This window comes from Vigna unguiculata, chromosome 7, assembly GCF_004118075.2.
Source record: "Vigna unguiculata cultivar IT97K-499-35 chromosome 7, ASM411807v1, whole genome shotgun sequence".
Lineage (NCBI taxonomy): Eukaryota > Viridiplantae > Streptophyta > Magnoliopsida > Fabales > Fabaceae > Vigna > Vigna unguiculata.
This window is the reverse complement of record NC_040285.1, coordinates 32,222,586-32,244,351: the sequence shown is the minus strand read 5'-3', so window position 1 is coordinate 32,244,351 and position 21,766 is coordinate 32,222,586. Positions and strand designations below refer to the sequence as shown.

Below are 21,766 nucleotides of genomic sequence, written 5' to 3'. Positions count from 1 at the left end.
AATTTTAAAATATTTATTTTAACTTGTTACAAAATTGTTTTAAATAATTTATATACAAATGTTAGAGTTGATTTAAAATTAACAATTTTATAAATTTAAATATAAAATTTTAAAACAATTTTGTAAAAAGTTAAAATAAACATATTTAAAAAATTTTGAAAAATGGACTGAAATGTAATAAAAATAACAAATATATGGACCAAATTGAGATTCAAACAATGATTTGACACGTGTCACCTTACTGACTTGACACGTGGCACAATACTGATGTGACACGTGACATGAATAATTTTCAAAAAAAAATTAAAAAATTAAAAAAAATTAAAAAAATTCAAAAAAATGTGGAGCTAACACGTGACACATCTTTAACACCGTTAACTCTATACTAACAGAATGGGCCTAATTGTTACACATTTTCAAAAATATGGACCTAATTGAGACTAAAAAAATCTTAGGACCTATTTGAGATTTTTCAACAAAAACATAGACCAAGGAAGTATTTTAACCTATTTTTCATCTTATGTTAACAAACTGTTTTTATGTTATGTTAACAAACTGTTTGACTCTGTAAGATAAATAACCTTCACCGTGCTTTGAAATTCAGACTGCAGGAAAAAAAAAAAAAGTTGATTATATTATTTGGTCACATGCAACTAACAAAAAGTTGAAATTGGAGCACCCATAAAAGAGTTGGAACCGAATTAACCAACTTCATGAGAAAATTAATTCCATGTCCACTAACAACTGTTTGACTACCACATGTGTCTAACATTACTTATTTTATAGTGAAATTTATGAGTTTAAAACTTTAACTGTGTCAGTTACATTGACCTTTCTGTAGGTTCATGAACCATACCCCAATTTATTAAACGCTTAATAATCTCTTATAATAATTTTAGCAAAATTTAAGAAGGAAAAAAAAAACATTATTGACTAGGTATACTTAAGTTGTTTTTGTCTTCCTAATTCTTAAAATTAGAAAAGGTAGTAAATGAAGCAACACATTTTTTATATAAAAATAAAAAGGAAAAAGGTTGACAAAAGTGACTGCACAACTGAAGTGTGTTCGGCTTTAGGTCAAACTCAAATGATGGGTTCACTTGGTCTCAAAATCTATCTATCTATCTATCTCTTATGTTTTGTTAACTACCTTGAGTTACACTCTTTGAATCAATTCCTTCAAAAATACTCACTCTTCAAAATCTGTTGAAAGGGGACAAAGGTGCTGCAGTGCTGCTGCTACTTCCATTCACCCTTTACTTCTTTAACTAACTTCGCTTCCACTCTTTCAATCCCTTTCTTCTGAAACACTTATTCTTTTTCTTTTTTTTTTTTAAATTGAATAAAAAAATACAGCAATTATTATTATTATTGGTTCTGAACCCAGATACATTTTCAATCACTCTAAGTGTTAGGCTTAGCACCAATTAATCATCCCAAATTCGCAGCCTTCAAAGTTTGTTGAAAAAACAACAAAAGCTTTTATTTTATTAGGTAACAATGCTACATTTCAACGTAACCATCACCACACTGTAGAATTCTAAATATATAAATTAACTCCGGAATACACCAAGTGCCTTACACGCTATTTATGGAAACAACTCTAACTTTCCCTAACATAATTACGATTTCACCGTTTTGCCCTAACATTTTTTTTAATTAACTATTTACTTTATGAGACGGTGTTTTCTATTTTCTGAACAAATCATGGTTGGCATCATGTTAAGATTTGGAAGGTTGTGTTTATTGGATCAAATGGAAAGTAAAAAACAAAACTTGGGTTGAAGCCAGAGAGAGAGGGAGAGAAAACGAAGAGTTTTATTTTGTTTCTTTTCATATATTTCAACGCGCTTATACGCCCCAATACAACTGTTTTATACTTTTTGACTTCACATGCCAAACACAGTTCATTTAGCAATTAGCATAAGCAACTTTCTTATTTTATTTTCTTAACTTCCTTTTTCCTTCTTTTATACCACGCAACTTTTATTCTTTTAATAATTCAACGAAAAGGTAACCACGGTGAACAAAACTAAATGCAAGAGTTAAATGATTATAATTTTAGTTTCTTTATTTTAAATCATGCCTAATATTTTCCTCTTTAATTTAGATATTTAGTATAGAGTTAATAACATTTAATAAAGAGTTTTATAAAACGTGAGGCTTAGAATTAACGTGTGACAAATGTTTTTACTCATCGAAGAAAATTGTTTGTCAATTGTCTTTTCTAGAGAAGACTATCCCTAAACTGGAAAGCATAAATATATCTTAAACAATAGGAGGAGTATGAAAGCGAAGTTGCGCACCGACGCTTTTCTCACTAAGTTGCAAAAAAATCACTTATTCAAGTCACTTCCTTAACTAAATGCGAATGTAACGGATTTAAATGAACGACGTGATTGAACGTCAAAGTCTTCAAAATATATGCTAAATATCTTTTTACAACGCGTATTTTTTTCTACATAAGATAATTCCACTGAAAAAAAAATCGAATAATAAAAAAAATTTGTTTTCAATTTAAGACTTAAATTCAAGACTAGGAATTAATTAAATCATAGATTCACGCTAATGTGTTTCCTGTGATATACAGATAATTAAGATTAGATAGCTAATCAAGTTGCTTTCTTAAATTAATTATGGTGTGTCGGTACAGTGAGCAAAATGCTCTTGTACTTTTTTTCTTATTGAGAATGGCACATGGGTTTGTATCCTTATTGTGCAAGCATGCATGATGTATAAACAAAGATTCAATGCCAAATTAATATCTCTAAAGAGAAAATATTAACATTAATATGACCGCATTTTATCCCACATAATATTTATAAAAAATAAACCAAAAAAAAAATAAATAATACAAATAATTTAATTAGTGAAAGTTTAACTACTTTTTCCTTTTGTAATAGACTGAAGGCATGCACCATCGAAGTAGAACATGTGAATTTTGAATTGGATAAATTACTAATTACAACATATGGATTGTTAAGGGTTACAGGTACACACGCACACGTACACGATCATGATCTTTGATTCTATAATTAAAGAATAGAATGTGTTTACACGATTAAATTTCTCATTTATGCTAAGCAACACCAAAAATAATTAAATAAATGAATACTTTTATATTTGAAGTGACTAATAATGTTAATTCATTATATAAAGAATTTTTGCACGTATAGAACTACAAATATTTGTACATTTCGTGAAATAAGTAAAAAAAGAAAAAAAATAGCATCTAAAAGTGGAATGATGTAGAAGACGAAGGGAGGTGAAGGAGAAAATTAGGGAATTAGTAACAAAAAAAGCCTAACCATTGTACTTACCTTTGTTTTACCTTAATTAACCTTCCCAATGAAATGTCGGCATGTTACCTCCATGCTGGGGTGGGTCCCGCGTTTCATGTTCGAAAGTTCAGTCCACACGTTCATCAACGTGGCGAATATGGACTACTACCCCACCCACTCAATTCCAGCAACACCACGTGACGTGGGGACTTCCCTCACGTGACCTTGCCATCGCTTCTTCTCATTCGTCACCTCGCTCCACTCCCCCAATCGGAAACTGCCACATGTTCCTGCTGACTTTTTTCCGTCAAAGCAACCCCTAACCTGTTATTTCATTTTGTTTTACATTTTTATTTCAGAAGCAAAATACGAAAGAGTATTAAGATATTTTCTGTTGTTACAGTTTTTAAAGAGTTTGGTTTGGATGCATCATGTGGCGGTGGGGTCCACATATGGTAGTGCCGTACCTAAACATGGTCCGGGACAAAATGTGATCTCTCAGGGAGTTTTGTGGGTCATGCCCCTAACAATGCCTACCCCACAAATCAGTCCTTAATTTAGGATTACGGCACCATTATCACTTTAATTGTTATATTTAATGTAACCAAGCATATCACGTATCAAATGAAATCACTCAATTATTAATATCATTATCAAATCAGCCTCACTGAATTTACTACAAATACTGAGGACAAGTTGGCCGAATATGTTATAGATGAAATAGATAATAATTTTAAGGTAACCCACTAGGATGTTTTATTAGACAGTTAAAAAAATGAATTTTTAACACTGAAAATAATTATGTAAAGAGAGAGTATGTTGTCATAGATTCATTTTGTGCTATTCTTGATATGTTTGAAATTGTGAAAAAATTACTTGATTTGGTGTAACAATAATAGAGGAATAGTTAATGAGAATTTTGGAAGGTGGTATGTTACAAGAAAAAAACAGAAGATAATAAGAATGTCTGATCCATTCAGGGTGTGCAGCTCACTGGCAGAATGCAGTGAGCTGTAAACTTAAACAAACACGACAATGGAAGAAGCAACGAACGAGGTGAAAGAGCACGATTCTAAGTGTATGTTGACTATATATAATTTATTACTAATTTAATGTTAAATCATTGAACTTAATCATATTTTTTTACAGTACTATACACATGCTTAGTATTTCAGAACCAGGGTTTGGATCCCAAAGCACATTCTTATTCCTAATGTTAGTTCCCTCTTTTAATTTATTCTTAGCCCCTTTTATCTCAATAAATTTTCTAACCAAGTGGACAATCATTTGTTGTCACCTCTAAACTTATAATTTTACTGTATAAATTTTCTTAACCTTAACGAAGTATATGTTTTTACTATCATATTTATTCAACATTAGGCCGACAGATTATTATACAGTGAAATCAAAGTAGATCAGCTGCTGATAGAAACTTTAGGTACGCTACTTGATAGAGAAAATAAAAAATTTATTATAATCAGATTAAGCGAAAACAAAAATTATCGAAAACATTGGGCCAAAAAGTCAACCTTTTGATAATATTTAGAGATGCAGTAGAAGGTATGAGAATCGTTCAAACGAAAGATATTTGCAATGGAGTAGAATGTGATGATTGATGTTTAGTGTGAATTAATTGATACCACGCTGAAGTATTGAGAATAATATTTTGGTAGTTAACAATAGAAATGAAAGTCATACCTATTCGTATTAAATATATACGATATTAATTAAAGAATGGAATATTATTTACACTAACAAATACAAGTTAAAAATCATCATGCCTTCGAAAGCGATTACATCGACCTTAACATCTAGGTTAAATCATTCCAGAGGTCTCCATTTTTGTAGCGAAATCTCAAGTAAGTCCTCCCATTTTTATTTGACTTAATTGAGTTCTTATCTTTGAAAATTCGTTACAATTGGTTCCTTTCCGTTAGTTGTCCAGTAACAGTGCTACTTATGTGCAACGTGTCAGCACGTGATTTTTTATTTTTATTTTTAAATTTTTTTAAAATTTTTAAATTTTTTTATAATTTTTTTAAAAAAAATTTAAAATTGCCATGTGTCAATCTAACATTGTGCCATGTGGCAGAGACAGTGTGATGTGGCAGTGACAGTGTCACGTGTCACTATTGGATGTCAAAAGTCTCGATGTAGTCCCTGTATTTGTTATTTTATCTCAATTTGGTCCCAATCTTTTAAAAACTGAATCAATTTCATCCCTATATCAAATTTAATTTTTATATAAATTTACAATGGTATTTTTATTATAATTGATATTTTTAACAAAATTAAGTTTATTTAAGTGTATATTTTGCATTGAACTTTATTTAAATATTGTTTCAAATATTTATATATCAATAATTTATAGACAAATGTTAGAATTGTTATAATTCATTTTGAAAAATTTTATATTTGAATTGATAAAGTTTTTATTTTTAAAGTCACTCTAACATTTATCTATAAATTATGGATATATAAATATTTAAAATAAAATTTAAATAAATATCAGTGCAAAATATACATTTAAATAAATTTAATTTTTAAAAAAATATCAACTATAATAAAAATACCATTGTATAATTTATATAAAATTTAAATTTGATACACGATAAAATTGATTCAGTTTGAACAAAATTGGGACCAAATTGACACAAAATAACAAATATAGGGACTACACCGAGACTTTTCACATCCAATAGTGACACGTGGCACTGTCACTGTCACATCACACTGTCTCTGCCACGTGGTACAATGTCAGATTGACACGTGGCAATTTAAAAATTTTTAAAAAAAATTATAAAAAAAATTAAAAATTTAAAAAAAAAATTTAAAAAAATTTAAAAAAATTTAAAAAAAAAACAAAAAAAACCACGTGCTGACATGTGGCCCATAATTGCAACGAATTTTCAAAAATAGGGACTCAATTGAGTGAAATAAAAATGGGGGGACCTACTTGAGATTTCGCTACAAAAATGGGAATCTTTGAAATGATTTAACCTAACATCTAATATGTGGAATGATAATCACATTCTAAAGTTATACTTATCTAATTTATTATGACAATAAGATATTTATATAATTTAATCATATTAGGTCTATATTAGGAATACAACTAAACACATGATATAAAGATTATAACTGACTTAAGCATGAACTATTTTTGTTAACTTATTATTAAAAATAGTTATTTATGACATTAATTAATAACACTTATAGGATCACTTTGTAAAAATAGGTGATGGTAATATTGTAATTATATTTTAATAACAATTAATTGGGGAACCTTATTTAAAATCTTACCAAGGCATACAATGATAATTCTATGGATAATCGTCATTTAAAGTCTTAGATTGTCGATTTTGTGATAAATTATAGTTCAAAATCATACTTTAAAAAAAGTTTCTTTTTTCATTGTCCTGCTCATACTGTAATTTTTTTTGTAACATCTTCCTCTCTTCCCCACTTTTTTTCTGTGCAACTCACCATTCCACCTTGTTATACGTCACACCTTTAAGCTTGTCAATCATTGTACCATCAAGGCTCTTCAATTATCTTGCCGTCAATGTTACTATTTTTTTGTGTCGAGTCACTCTATATTTGCATGGAAAGATTTTTTTAAAATTCGAATAAAATTAGAGGATTAACTTAGATATTAAGCTTTTTTTTAGTTTTAAATTTTTATGTAGATTCTCGATTATCTATTCAGTCATGTCATACACCTTGAATCTAACTTAGAAAGAAAAAAAAAATCAAGCAATCAAGCATTGACCCCAACCTTGTGAAAGAGTAAAATTATCTATGTATAATGTGATGTTCTAAACTTAAATTAAACTTTTCACATTTTAGCTTAACTTGAGTTATATTAGAAGATGAATATGTTAGTTATGCCCACTCTATTCCATGCTTTATTTGGATATAGAATTAGAGAAAGGAATTGTTTGGTTAATTCCACCACACTCTATGTAAGTAAAATTCAGGTGCTCATTTATATATCAGTAATGATAATAAAACCTATTCACATTGAACGTTACTTTGGAGAATTCTTATCTTAATTAAATTATATGAAAGGTGACAAATTTTTATTAGTCTTTGTAAATGATATATATCAAAGTATAGGTAGTGTACTATCTTCCTTCTCTTTGCTTAGTCTTGTTGAGTGGTATGCAACTATGTGGTGAATCTTTTTCTTAGACCAGTTTATGCGAGCCATATCTATATATAAGGAGTGTCTTGAAAGAGTAATATTTCAAGAAGATATAATCAAAGTTAAAGAGCGTGAAAAATGTTATTTCTTAATTTTGTTTAACTTGCGGGATAGATTATAAGTGACAAATTTCCATATTTGATTATCTCATGTAATTCGAAATATATATAGTTCTTTTTAATTTCTAAAATTAGCTTGAATTGTATATTATTTTGTGATGTTTTTTTTTTATCGATACAAAATCAATATCAGAAATATATTAAAGTTTTTTCCTTTAAAGAATACATCAAGAAGTAAAACTTAAGATAATTCATTTGTAATCAAGTAAATGCTTCCATTTCGATATTTCCCAAAATTTCTATACACCTTTGTGATGGAAACTACTTCCGCCGACATTTGTAATTGGTGTTGCCATTTTCTAATATAAGCATTCCATAGTAATTTTCAAAAGAAAAAAAAAGTTTTTCAAGGATTCATTAGGGGCTCAATGAGATATTTCATTATGTTTGGTTCTATCAATTATAAGTAAAAATTAATTTAGAAACTAATACACAATAAACTGCTTTTCCAAAAATGAACTAAAGCTCATTTTCACACGTTTTTCGCCTTTCAAAATTGCACTAAAATGGAACAAAACCGAATTAGATAGTATGTACATGTGAAATAATACTTGAAAAGTGTAGCGGATTCAAATAAACTTAAAAATGATTGCTTCACAAACTCGAGTAAAAGAGATAATTCACTCATACAAAAAAATCAAACAAATGGAAATGATTTTTCCTTTGTTTTCCTACAGTAGGTAACAAAAACATTTTTTTATAAAAATAGAAGAAAACGTGTGGAACGTTTTTTCTGCTAATATCTGAGTACATGATGTAATATTATGACAGTTATGACGTTTGAAATGTAAAGTTGTACGGTGAAAAACTTGTACAGTAAATGTAATGCAAGGTGGCATATGAACTTACTCAGTTATTTATTGAACGTGAGTGGTACTAATAGTTATTTAGTGGTTAAGTTACCACTTCTTGGCTTCGCATGCCTTTTAGCGAATATTGGTTGTAAGTCACGTGGGAGCTTGATCCGGTACTTGCAACCACACGCTAGGAAATACTGGTCCCCACATAATTATAAACATCTTTCACTTCAGACCCTACTATCGTGCTCCGCACCGCAGCCTAGTAATCACCACCTCTTGAAGGCACGTGCCACGTCACCGGATATTAAATTTCGAAGGCAAAAATATCCTCTGACAGTGAAAGCACGTCCAAAGGAACATACTGCACCGCTTCAAATGTTATTATTATTATTATTATAGAAAATAATTATAATTATTTCATAAAATTATTAATAATAGTTATTATTATGATTTCATAAATGGAAATACCAAAAATGAAGGAAAACGACCGGAATAAATGTGGCATGTTGGTGGTGCCGACAGTTATGGCACCAACAGGGTAACCGGGAAAAAGAGGTTGATTACCGGTTAAGGAAGGGAAACGGAGCTGAATCCCATGCATTCGCCGTCGGTGCGTACTATTTTGACTTGCTTTTAACTCCTTTTTCCCAAACCAATTTTCGTTATCTCAACATATTTATATATGAGAATGAAAATCACCATAAATTATTTTCATGTTTTCGAATAAAGTTTGATTGTATTTACACAAATTGAGAAAAATGGATTCTCTAAATATATATATAACAAAAAAGGACTTGCTTCATTTTAAAGCCCCAATAAGTAATATTATGTGTGTATTATCCAAAGCAGAAGAAGACCATATTGCAACGGTCAGAATTTGTGACTATATTGTATAATTGGCGATTTTTGTTTTGTTTTCCTGATAGGAGTATACAAGGTTCTTGTTATTAACATTTATTTATTATTAAACTTTGGAGACATAATATTTGTTTGTTCTTAAGACACAGGAAAAGAAAAATAAAGGAATCACGTGATGGTGTCACGTGGGAATGCATATATTAATCTGTAAAAAGATTATAAAACTAAACATTTGTGAATCACCGAATAAAACGCCGAGAATAGGGAAAGGAAAGCGATAGTTACATGTGAGGTGGGGCTAAGAAGGTCTTTTCCGCAATGCTTTTAGTCTTAAATCAAAGTTTGAATTATTAAATTAAGTGTCTCCTTCAAAAGACAAGGAAGATTTATGAGGCATAGCAATACACAACATCTTTGAATGCGGACATGTGCCACGTGGGTGCCACAATTACATAGCACAACGTGGGGACAACGTTGTTATTTTCTCATTTCTATGTGTGCTCAAATTACGGTGTTGCCCCTGCGTACGATGAATTTGTCGGTGCATGAAACAAGGGCATTTTGGGAGAACCAAAATTAAGGGTTTTAAGGGTGCTTCCCATTTAAGGTAACGTGGAAAAAAAAAATTGAACAGTGTTTGGAGAGTGGCAACCCACTCCTTATGAAGGGCATTGGGGACACAACACAACACAACTCCAAAACACTCTATTTATCAATCACAATCACAATCATATATTATAAAACACTTATATCAAAAAACAATGAGAGTTGGATAATCGTTTTCACAACTTAGGTTGGACCCATTTTATGATTAAATATTGACTCTTTTTTATATATATAATAGGAAAAAAGGTGTAATAATTTCATTTTGAGTTGTGGCTTGTCTTCAATTTTGTTTGCATTTTTCTTATATGGGGACTGGTTTTTGTGGGAAGGTTGGATAGTAACTTTTGTGGGCCTACCCAAGTTCTAATAAGAGAGGCAACTTTGTCCCAAAGCCCAATCCCTGTTTGGAGTTATGTAGAAAATTGATTACGAACCAACTTGGCCCACACCCATAAACCACAAAAATGCCAAAAAGACACCAAAGAAACAAAGCAATAAAAATTAATGGAATCATTCACGCCAATGACCGACACTTTTTTTTTATTTTTTCAATTTTTTTTTGAATTTTGTAGGAATTTGTTTGGAGCCACGCGTTTCAAGTTTCAACTATAGTCTTGTATACAGAGAATGTTTTGTGATCCATACTCTTTTAAGATTTTTTTTTATGCATTTTATGAAACTTTAGCCACATAATTGGATGGATCCATTTCAAGCTTGTTGCTCTGAAGAAGATTAAAGTGAATGATATTCATGTTACGGGTGAGATTGATGGATTGAAGATGAAAGAAAGGTTTAATTATTGGATTGAAGAGAGAAGAAACAAAAAATGAAGAGATTTGAATGGGCAGTCATAAATGAAAGAATGCATGGGAAGTATTATGATGGTTGTGTAAGAGTATGGTGCAGTATGACTCTATTATGAGATAGTATTTTGATTTTGAAGGAATAGAGTGTTTGATAATAATTGCAGAGAAAAAGTAGAGTGGTGGTGAGGTCACAGGAACAAGACCATGTCTTTTGTCTTCACTCTATCAGAGTTAAGGGCAGTGCAAGATAAAAGATAAGTCACAGATGTGCCAAAACCCTAACCTCATAATCTCCATTTTATCTTTTTCTATTTGAAGTGTAAAACTTTGTGCAATGCATTTTAACAGTAACTTTGCGAGCTACCAAATTATACAAGTTTTTTTGTATTTGTATTTATTTTTTCAAAAAAAAAAATCTTTTTGAAAATCAGTGCACCCCATTGCCCTCGTGAAAATCAGAGTTTCGAAAGTGTATACTGGAATTTAAGTTCAGCACTATAAAACCTTGTAGAAACAAGTAAAAGGGAGGTGCGTTTAACAGTTATGAATCCATGGACTTCACGTTAAATGTGGGCTGAGCCCAGGACAAATAAATGCTTTTAATTGTAGAGAAACCTCATAAACTTGTTTAAAGATTCGTTATTATTAAATATTATTAATCCAATAACAAAAATATAACCATTTTTTATATTATTTTTACCTTATTTTTGCTTATAGGATGCATGTCGATAAGTTGCAACAGTTTTATTATCCAATCATAGGAAAAAAAAGGTAAAATTCATTTTTATTGGAGAAAGGTGTAGACAACATGGCATGTAACCATAACGTACCAACGAAGCCACTGTAGAGAATACGTGTTTTAATATATTTATTTTATTATTAATATATAATACTACTATCAGGATTAGTTGATACAATAGTAGTAATACGACTTTCAATTAAGTAATCAAGATTAAAATCATGGCAAAACAGGTTGAAACATGAATAATATATATGAATACAACGATTAAAAAAATAATAATATATAGTATGCACTATTTTCTCTCACGTCATCTTTCAGTAAAATTAAATTATCGTAGGTACTAGACACAATTATAATATTAATGTATATATAACATTTTTTAAAAATACATTTTTTAAAAATATCGCGTTAAAGTTATGTTCTAAAAATTTATTACCTGGAAATAATAGTTCCATCATCCATAAAAATATCGATATTATACTGCTTTCTCTCCTTGTCAAAAAATTACCCACTCTTCTCCTTAGACAGATGCAAATATAGAGCATTTTTTAGCATATGAATGTAACTTTTGAATAAAAACAGATTATAATTTAAATTTGGGATCCTGTTTTCATTCTTTTTTTAGCTTGTGATTTGCATATTATGTTAAACCGTGACATTGATACAAGCTAAGGAATTAGTTTTTGTGTAACCATAAATTAGATAAGGAACAAATGCTTTAAAAACTGAAGCCCTGGGGGAAAAATCACAGGAAAACTCCCAGCACCAGTATCAATTTTGACTGGTTGGACAAAACATGAAGAATGCAGGGCAACAACCTCTACAACATCTGACACTTCTACTCCTTAACTTTTGCAAGTGCAGGAGTATCAGCTTCTGCTCCTCAAAGACTCCACTGTCAAGTTAAAAATTATGAATTCACCAGAAATGCTTTCGATGCATCCATATGATTTAGTCGACATGTTCCAAGGAGGGCTTCCGGTAGCTCATCCTGTGTGTTGCTCTGCACTCATTTTAAGATGTGTCATTTTTGTAAGGATAACCAAAGTTGTTTTGTTAGGTACCACAGTAAGTCCAATACACATTTTACTTCGGAGAAAACTTATATACAGTTATATAGGTGCTATTTGTTTTGCTATCTAATCATAATAAAATGCAGTTTTACTTTGTTAATTCAAGTAATATAAACTTCTATTTCATGGATTATGGAGATCAAACTTATGCTCTAACAGAACCACATTGATCCATTACTTTTACCTGTATCAAAAACGCCATTTCTACCACCAAATTGTTCAGGTAGCCAAGAACTAGGCTAGCTACCCCTCTTGCAACTGTTGAGGATCCAACGTCGATATCAAGCTAATAAGGCAAACATAATTTAAGGGTTAGCATGTAGAACACCAGTGCTGAAAGTAATAATACGGCAAAATCACTAATGCTTTCCAAGTATTACTAAATTTGGCAATGTACCTCTAAATAGTTCTTCCCACGGAAATAAAGTACTTCTAATGCTTGCCCCACCAAACATGCTTTCTTTCCAACACTTTGCTTTACTATCCATGATCCCTGGGAGAAACAAATCAAGTGGGGATGAAAACCATTAGATACTCATCTTGATGCTGAAATTTTTATTTGTTTGTTGCATGCCACATTTAAGCAGAAATGAACCTGGGAGATGTATGGTATCAGCTTAAATCTAGAGTTCCTGTAAGCATCATCTCCATCCACAAAGCTCTGCAATAAGGGATAGTCTTCCAAAGGACCTTTCAACATGTAATAAAGTGCAAGGGAATACATAGGAGTTCCAGGCATCTGATACATCATCAAAATAGTATTCGTTATCAAATCTTATACTTTAAGAGTGATGGATGTAACAATCAAGATAAGGTAATACTCACTTGTATGTTGATGACAAAAAAGAATTCTGGACCACCTTTTGCTGCATATTGCTGAATAAATCCAAAAGCACAAAATGGCAATGGTTATCGGTTATTTTGTGACAAAATTTTGGATCGTTTTATCACATACACAAATAGAAGATTGAGAAAAAGGGAACATACCTGAACTATGGAGCCCGCACGACTACTTAAGTTATCTTCTCTTGCGTCCGAACGAAGCCAATCTGCACCAACCATTTGCGTCAAGGTGCCGTGTGCCTTGATCTGGAAAACAGAAATTCATTTACCCTTTAAAGTAAACAAATGAAAAAAGTAGCATAAATTTGTTTAGTATAGTTTGAAACATCAGCATCTAGCTTCACTGAAGCCTTTCACAAATAAAAGTTATGATGACAGTTTCATCTCGTATAAAAATGAATTCGGGGCATAAAACTTTCTGTCTCCTGGGTTTAACCTTTGGCTATGCAGAAAGGAGAGGGTAATGAGACTTTTTGTTTTTTATTAAGAAATCATATATTTGGTGATCATATTTTCAATGTGATACATGCGCAAATGTGTATTACCATTCGGCTAGTATGTTTTCACTAGTAATTGTAACAATGTTGGATAGTTTATTAATTTTGTGTTCACGATTAAGTGTGCAAAATAGTCAAAACAAATTTTAAAGTTTTTAGAGATTCCTTTTACATGTTGAATATAACTCCAAGATGTAAAAATGAGGTAACATCAAGTTAAGGTAAAAACATAAAACACACCGAAAGGTTAAAATACCTTTTGATGGTCTTGTAAATAATTTTCTCCTCGAACCAGAAACAAAGATGGATCAGAAGCAGTCCAGGTACAGGGTAAAGAACAACTTGAATCCTTTTGAAGAGTGGCACCAAAAGGGCATGATGAACTTTCGTCCCTGTTAGCTTCGTGCAAATCCATATACCCCTTTTTCTGAACTGAAACGCATGTAAAATATATTAAAAAGAAATATGTTATACACATTCTATCCCAAAAAATATTAGTAAGAACTTAAATTATACCTGCAATGTCGTGTAACTTTTTTACCAAACCAACAGCTGTTGATATTCTGGGGATGGACATACCCTGTGCATCCATTGGTTCAATAAAAAGATTGTTTATATAAACAAAATAAACATATGACGGAATCACACAAAATCTTAATGTGTAATTAGATTCCTTATATTAGAAAAAACATCATTGTAAACCTGTCTAAAATTATCGACGAGGAAAAGTACAAATCATAAAAAGACTGTTTAGATAAACAAAAAAAAAATATGACGCAATCACACCAAATCTTAATGTGTACTTAGATTCCTTATATAAGAAAAAACATCTTGTAAAATTGTCTAAAATTAGCAACGCGGAAAAATACAAAAAGAAATAAAATAGAAATTCAAAAACCAATTAGAGGATGAATGTTGGTAAGCAACAGTACCATCTGATCAGAAGCCAAGTCAGTATGCCATTGATTGTCGAAGTGATCATACTCTGTTGGTTCAGGAACATCAAAGAACTCATCAGAATCATTCAATCCCATTAAATTTGTACGACCGGAAGGTTCTACACCATCTTGTAGAACAATAAGAGGTTCCTCGTACTTGCTTTTCTCGTCCGAAACTTCCGACTTAATATCCTCCTTTTCACCAAGAGGCAATCCAATTTCTTTTGTCATAGGTTCAGAGGAGGAATTTCCACCTTTGGTTCTAAACAATTCCCGAAGAGCTGCGAAAAGGAGAATATAGTAAAAGCTTGTAAAATTCCAGTTATAACTAATGTGACAAGACAACATAGATGGCAGAACTTTGAAGTCTGCCACATACCTGCAACTCGTTCAAGCATACGAATAGTAATGGACCTTGAAGATGAGGGGCGCAAATACAATTTCCAAAACTTCCAATCAATAGCAAGCATGTGTCTCACCACTGATTGCGTTCCCTTGTTAACAGGAGTCACTACAAATCCTCCACCTGCAGAGTGTTCAAAACCATTATTGGTTATTCTTGGCATTTTTCCGCATTTTAGGAAACTAATAAATATTGGTTCGAGAAAACTAAGAAACATTTATTTTAGAGCAGTGATTGGGATTTGAGTGAGGTTTTATCACCCTCGAGTCATTTATAAACCGGTTTTTATAGTTTGTGCCTGGGATACACTAATTCATATTTTATTATATGAGAAAGAAAAACTTTTAATTGAAAAAAAAAACTAATTCAAATTTGTATATTATTTATGATTTTAATTAATATGATTTTTCAACAGATTTGAAAAGATAATTTAAGTACACAATGATTTTTAAATATATTTTATTAATTCAATTTTTCTTACGAAAATAAATTAAACTTAACACTGAATTATGTTAAACCTTATAATAGTACTAAATTTATGTAATTTTTTAAGACAAAATATTGCCAACTAAAAATATACGATAATAATTGTTAAAATGTGCTGAAAGCCGCACACACTAAAAAATAAAAAATAAATGCTCTTTATCTTTGGATGTTGGTTCTTATTTTAGGGTGTTGCAGCATTTCCTGTATCCCTCTGCCATAGGATTGAGTTATTTGGCGGCATCGATAAGTAAAATAATAATCTCAAATTTAAAGCATACATTACTTTTAAGGCAAGCTCGGACATAGCCTTTCTTTGGTGGACACTTGGAATGGTACACAGAATGGTATAACAACACTGTCACAGAATCAGAGATAAAAAAGTTAAAAGACGGATTAAAATGAACCATATCTTCGTAACATATGGTATAACAACCTAAATGTTTTATTAACAGTACCATATGATCCATCATCCTCCCTCCTCCAGTATCTTCGTAACAACAAATCTCTGGGTTTCATTCCCCTGGACATGTGACATAATGACATGTTAAAAATGTTCGCTTACTGAATTATCATATACAAGGTTTCATATATATATATATATATATATATATATATATATATATATATCCTACCATGGTAACCAATCACTGTACAGCTCCATATGAACAATATCTGTGTGTCCATCAAGGTGATCAACCACACTGCCTCGATAAACACAAAAGTCCCATCTGCAAAAAGCTAGGTGACTTAATATAAAAGCTATACTAAATCATGTGGATCACATTTCCTATTTAGTGGTTCCACATTTCCTATTTTTCAAGTGAATAAGACTTACTCCGATCTTGAGGGATCAAGAGTCATAAGAGTGTTGAAGATGGCTTCTGAAGTTCCATCGACCACACCAACTGCCATTATTGCTGGGTGATCACCCCAATGCTGAACAAGGAAAACAACTTCTCATTTTTTAGAAGAGTTGACCGCTTACTAAAATGAAAGTGTTATCCAGTTAGGAGCAACTTACATTTCCAAGGGAATCGCAATCTTTGGCTTCTTTGAACATCCTTAGTCCTGCATAAGGAATGAGCTATATGAGATACAGATTAGTGCCGTAACCATGTGGTCTAGGGCTAAAGCTTTACCATTCTGACAACCAAAAATCTTCCATGGTGAAGGGGCAACAACATCAGAGCTAATCGCTTCAGTGCCTATTTCTGTTTGAAGATTCAAGTTGATGTATTTCCAATCTGTGCTTTTTGAGCCTCCATTTCTGTTTGAACGAAACTTAAGACATTAAAAAGCATACTACCCATAATATGATTAGTTTAACTTTAGATAAATATAAAAGAGTACAGGAAGTTCAATGAATTGTAGGTACGTAAATATTATCACTGCCTTCTAGTAATGTTACAGCAGAAAGAAAAGGACTGATGAGTGTGATTATGTTAATTTTAAAGCATTTTAGATATTCAGAAGGAGAAGTAGAAATTGCTGGACTAAATATTAAAAAGTAGTTAATGTACCTCAAAGTTGAACGTCTTCTTCTAATACAAGCCACTAAATTCTTTGTTGGAGATGGGCACTCCTGAAAAAAAAAACAATAAAATATGCTTCTTATAACGAGAACACCATCCACTCATTAAGATAGCGGAGTACAACCTTCATTGCAGAATCCTGCAAGGTGCGTATCCATTTTGCAGCTTCTTCTGAACTGCTTGCTCCTAACTAAAAAATTATGAAATATACAAGATCAAGAATAATCAGTGAAAATTTTTGTCAGAAATATTTTGCTCGGATTCTTAATTTCAACACACCTTAAGCTTATCACTCTGGTTTGTTGCATTATAAACAGTAAACATGAAGAACACCTGCACAATGCAAACAACTCGTATCGTAAATACAATTATTAAATGTTCCAGGAAACAATGCAGCTCTGTCAAATAAGTAAAAAATAAAAAGCCTCCAGTGTTGTCCCATAGAAAGAGCCGCAGGTTGCTTACCTTTTTGTTCATACTCTCCCTTCCATTATCATTAACCCGAACGCAAGAGTCAATTATTGCACTTCTAATTGGCTCCTGAAAATTAATAAAATGCTTTCATTAATCACAATTTGACAACTCAACCATCGCAAGAAAGGAAATTTCAGAAATATTGTTGTCATTAAAATCGAAGAACACACATACCACACGTATAGACATAAATTAATCCAAAGCCTTAAAAACGTTATCCGTTCCAGGATACATCAAATAATCAAACGTGGTAACGAAACGTTACTCGAACATTAATCAAAATAAAATATTAAAAATAACATGTATAGAGACAGACACCAATGAACAGAGTGAGGTCCATTCAAGAAATTGATCTGTTCGGAGAAATATTTTTGATAGAGAAGGACCTGAGATCAAACTCCTCATCACACACTTAAAGTGAGAAGAAGAACGTTATATAGGAATGGGGGAACGTGGAGTATTTACCTCGGTTGGGGTAGCGGGTTGGATTTTGAAGCTTCGGAGGACATTGTCTTTGAGAATAAAGTACCTCTTCCGTGAGTAATGCTGACCAAAGCGATTGGCCCGAAGGAGATAAAGCCACCCTTCCATTTTCCTCTCACTCTGCGGAAGAACACCCATTTGGAAGAAAATCGGCTACAAAGAAAGAAAACAGTGTTCGAATTCGTGAGGCTGCATGAAATGGAACGAACGAGAATGCGAGCAGAGAAGGAAAAGAACCTGAGAAAGGGGATCGACGATGGCGATTCCCTGACCCCGTGAAAGGGAATCAGAGAATCGAAATTGTGAGGGCAGTGACAACGGTGGTTGTTGTTGCTCTTCTTCTTCTTGTTCTATTTCCTATGTTCCCGCTTCATCAATTCATCAATAACCGTCTTCTGCGTCTTTCCTTCTACTTCATACCACATCATATACTACAATCCCAATTTACCTTCTTGCCCTTCTTCTTTTACCTTTAAAACCACTTTTTTACTCACCCACCTACCTAAAATACATTTCCTCTTTTAAAATCACATCATTTCTTTCTTCATCAATTACTATATCGTTCTATTACATCAAAATTACTTTCTTTTTTCATTTGACTAAGTCTCACATTTTATCTCATTTATCAAAACTTTAAATCCCGATATTTTTCTACATTTATTTTTAGTTTGATTGCCACGTAAATTTTTTGTAAACTATCAATTAAGTAGGAATATATGTGTGTGTCTTTTATAATCAAAATTAAAGTTTCATTTAGTTTATGTCAATATTTAATGAAATTTGTTCTTTTTTACTCATATATTGATGTAAAATTTCAATTCTCGTTAAAGACTAACAATATAAATATAACGTAATACACTTATGAAGTGAGTATCTTGAAGTATAGTTGTAGTTAGGGATGTAAATGGGACGGGTAGAATACAGATAATAGCTCTCTCATACCCTATATGTTGGATAAATACTTGTATCGTACCCGTATTTATATTCGTCGCGCGTATCCGTTATACGAGTACTTCTATAATTTTTTAATATCCATTGATATCCACGAGTATCCACGGATATTTACAAAAGAATAAAAATAAATATTTAACAACATATTTTAATCATAAATTTAAATAAAATGTAATACATAGCATTCATAAATTTTAAACAAAGTTCAAATAACTCATTTAAATAGTCTTGAATAACAATTTACAAAGAAATTATTTTTTTTAAACTAATTGATAAAAAATAACTTATTCAAAATCAATATATTAATATTTTAATCATGTAATTTTATTTTATTTTTAATTTAAAGTATAGTATAGCGGATATGGATATTCACGAATACTATGATATTCGTACTCATCCCGTTAATATGCAGATATTAAAAATACTCGTATCTATTACTTGCGAATATCCATTTATAGTATTATTTTTTATCCATTACAAATTTTATTAGCAGTGGATACAGATTTTTTTACTTGGCGATCCCTAGTCGCAGTATCTATAATAAATATATTTTCATCGTCGTTTTATTAATGAGTAGGGTAGTAAATGGTTAAAAGATGTTTTTGCAGCGTAGATAGAGGGCAAAAAGGTAAATGAAGTGTTATGGTTGAATAGGAAGAAGATAAGAGGTTGTTTGTGAGGCAAGACAGTGATTTTGTTGTTATTAAGATGAAATTAAGAGATAATAAACCTTCAAACATGACTTGCGGGGAATCGTTGTCTTGCATTAATCATGGGACGACAAAAAAGGCTTTCTTTAAAGCCAGTTCCATTCATCTCTAGCTTTACGTATGTGTATATTTTTGTTTTTAAAATTTAATAATATTCACTGCTAAACACAAAATATTAAAGAGAATTTTCTTAATTACTTTGGAAGTGATTATTAAATATAAGACCAGTTTCTTTGTACTTCAAGTATTATTTCTTTAAAAAAAAGTTATTTACTTTTATTAAGGATAATCGTGTTTTTTTATATTATGTAGACGAGATTTATAAGTAATTTACTTTTAATAAATTATATTATAGTTCATTTCTATATGGTTCATAATTTCAAAGAACAAATTTACGATTAATAAATCTTATACAGTTATTAGCAACAGACGATGTTGCTGCGCTTCTATGTAACACTTCTATCATTTTATTTTTTTTATTTATCTAAAATTTATTCATGAGGAAATTTTTCCCTGCACTCCCATATTTTCTTACTATATCTCATAAGCAAATTAGAAAGTTAAATTTGCCCTCTTCATCTGCCCTCCTCCTTTCCCATAGCACCTCCATATTTTTCTTTATCTCAACCTCATTATCTTCTCTCAACTTCATCCTATCTTTGTCTTCGAGTCCATTTTTTCCCACCTCCATCTTCATCTCCATTTTCATCTTCACCCCATCTTCTTCCTCGAAATCAACATTATCTTCTTCTACTTTCACCCTAAGTAATATCTAGTAGTGTTTACTAAAATAAATGAAAAGATCATAATAATATGAAGTGTAAAAAAGAATATAAGGATCAATAATAAAAGATGTGTAATTTAAGTTTTGAACTTTACAATTTATGTGCATTCTGGATTATATAATCTGAAACTATAACTATATCAAGGATATAATTGAAACTTTTAAAAGTGAGAATGCAGGATGAAAATATGGAAGTACAAGAAGAAATTTCCTATTTATGGTTATAGTTTTCTTTTTTTACATTTCATCAAATTTTTTTTATCATATGGTAATATAACATGAGAAACTTTTTTTTTATTACATTGTGATACATATTTATTAATCGAATTAAAAGATATGTTATAAATTATTAACTTAGTTGGAAAACTAAATTAAGTATATACAATATATAGGGATGGTAACAGGACGGGACGGAAACGGGTTTCACTATTCCATACTCATTCCCGTAAAAAAAATTCATCCTCATCCCCATACCCAAACCCAACGGGTATCAAAGTTTTATCTCATCCCCATCCTCATCCCCACCGGGTAACGGGTATAATCTCGTACCCATACCCGTACCCGTTTCCTTACTACTTCAATATAAATTTTGATTAATTTTTATAAAATAATAAAAAATTACGGTAAAAGAAACATAATATTATCAAATATTCAATATTAGGAGGATGATTGTTTCTTCGATATTAAGTACTTTGAAATAAATTATAATTGTTTGCATTTTAGATTGGAATACCAAATAAAATTTCATGAGAACTAAAACATTTATTAAATTTGCAAACTACAAACATTAATGAAACATAGTTGATAAAATTTAAAAATATTTTTAAAAAAACTTAAAGGAAAACAAATATTCAAATTAAAATATATTTTAAATGTTTGTTTACTTCAATTTTTTAAATTCTAATTAATCTCTTTTTTTATACACTAATAAAAATGATAATACATCATTTAATCAAAATGATGCAAATAACAAATAATAAACATAATAAAACAAATTTAACATGATTATTGTATATTTTGAACTCCAATATATGTTGGATGGTGATAAAAAAATATTCATGACAATTACATTAAATTTTGATATTGTAGTAAATAAAAGTTATTTATACAATTATAGTGAAAAATTAAAGTATGATTGATATAATGAGTTAGAAAATAAAAATAATTAGATAA

At 30.8% G+C, this 21,766-nt stretch overlaps 1 protein-coding gene across 1 annotated transcript; it reads right to left on the bottom strand.

Annotated features, from left to right (window-relative positions):
* Nucleotides 1-12,122: 12,122 nt before the first annotated feature.
* LOC114190785 (protein ENHANCED DISEASE RESISTANCE 2-like) lies at nt 12,123-18,560 on the bottom strand. Its single transcript, XM_028079818.1, has 22 exons — nt 18,386-18,560; nt 18,131-18,301; nt 17,657-17,731; nt 17,471-17,524; nt 17,316-17,381; nt 17,180-17,241; nt 16,799-16,926; nt 16,681-16,727; nt 16,495-16,595; nt 16,292-16,387; nt 16,115-16,179; nt 15,943-16,014; nt 15,150-15,296; nt 14,765-15,051; nt 14,349-14,412; nt 14,089-14,264; nt 13,480-13,581; nt 13,318-13,368; nt 13,088-13,231; nt 12,890-12,985; nt 12,677-12,778; nt 12,123-12,422 (listed from the first exon to the last, which is right to left on the bottom strand). Exons 2-22 carry the CDS (start codon nt 18,284-18,286, stop codon nt 12,330-12,332), a joined length of 2,184 nt encoding a protein of 727 aa, XP_027935619.1. The 5' UTR covers nt 18,287-18,301; nt 18,386-18,560; the 3' UTR covers nt 12,123-12,329.
* Nucleotides 18,561-21,766: the final 3,206 nt, after the last annotated feature.

Bases quoted from the DNA above. Each gene is read 5' to 3' on its own strand.
- LOC114190785 (XM_028079818.1), bottom strand. From the start codon at position 18,286: ATGGGTGTTCTTCCGCAGAGTGAGAGGAAAATGGAAGGGTGGCTTTAT. The intron at 16,728-16,798 runs GTAAAGCTTTAG...TTCCTTATGCAG, and splicing joins GATTTTTGGTTGTCAGAATG to GACTAAGGATGTTCAAAGAA. The intron at 16,596-16,680 runs GTAAGTTGCTCC...TTCCTTGTTCAG, and splicing joins ATTGCGATTCCCTTGGAAAT to CATTGGGGTGATCACCCAGC.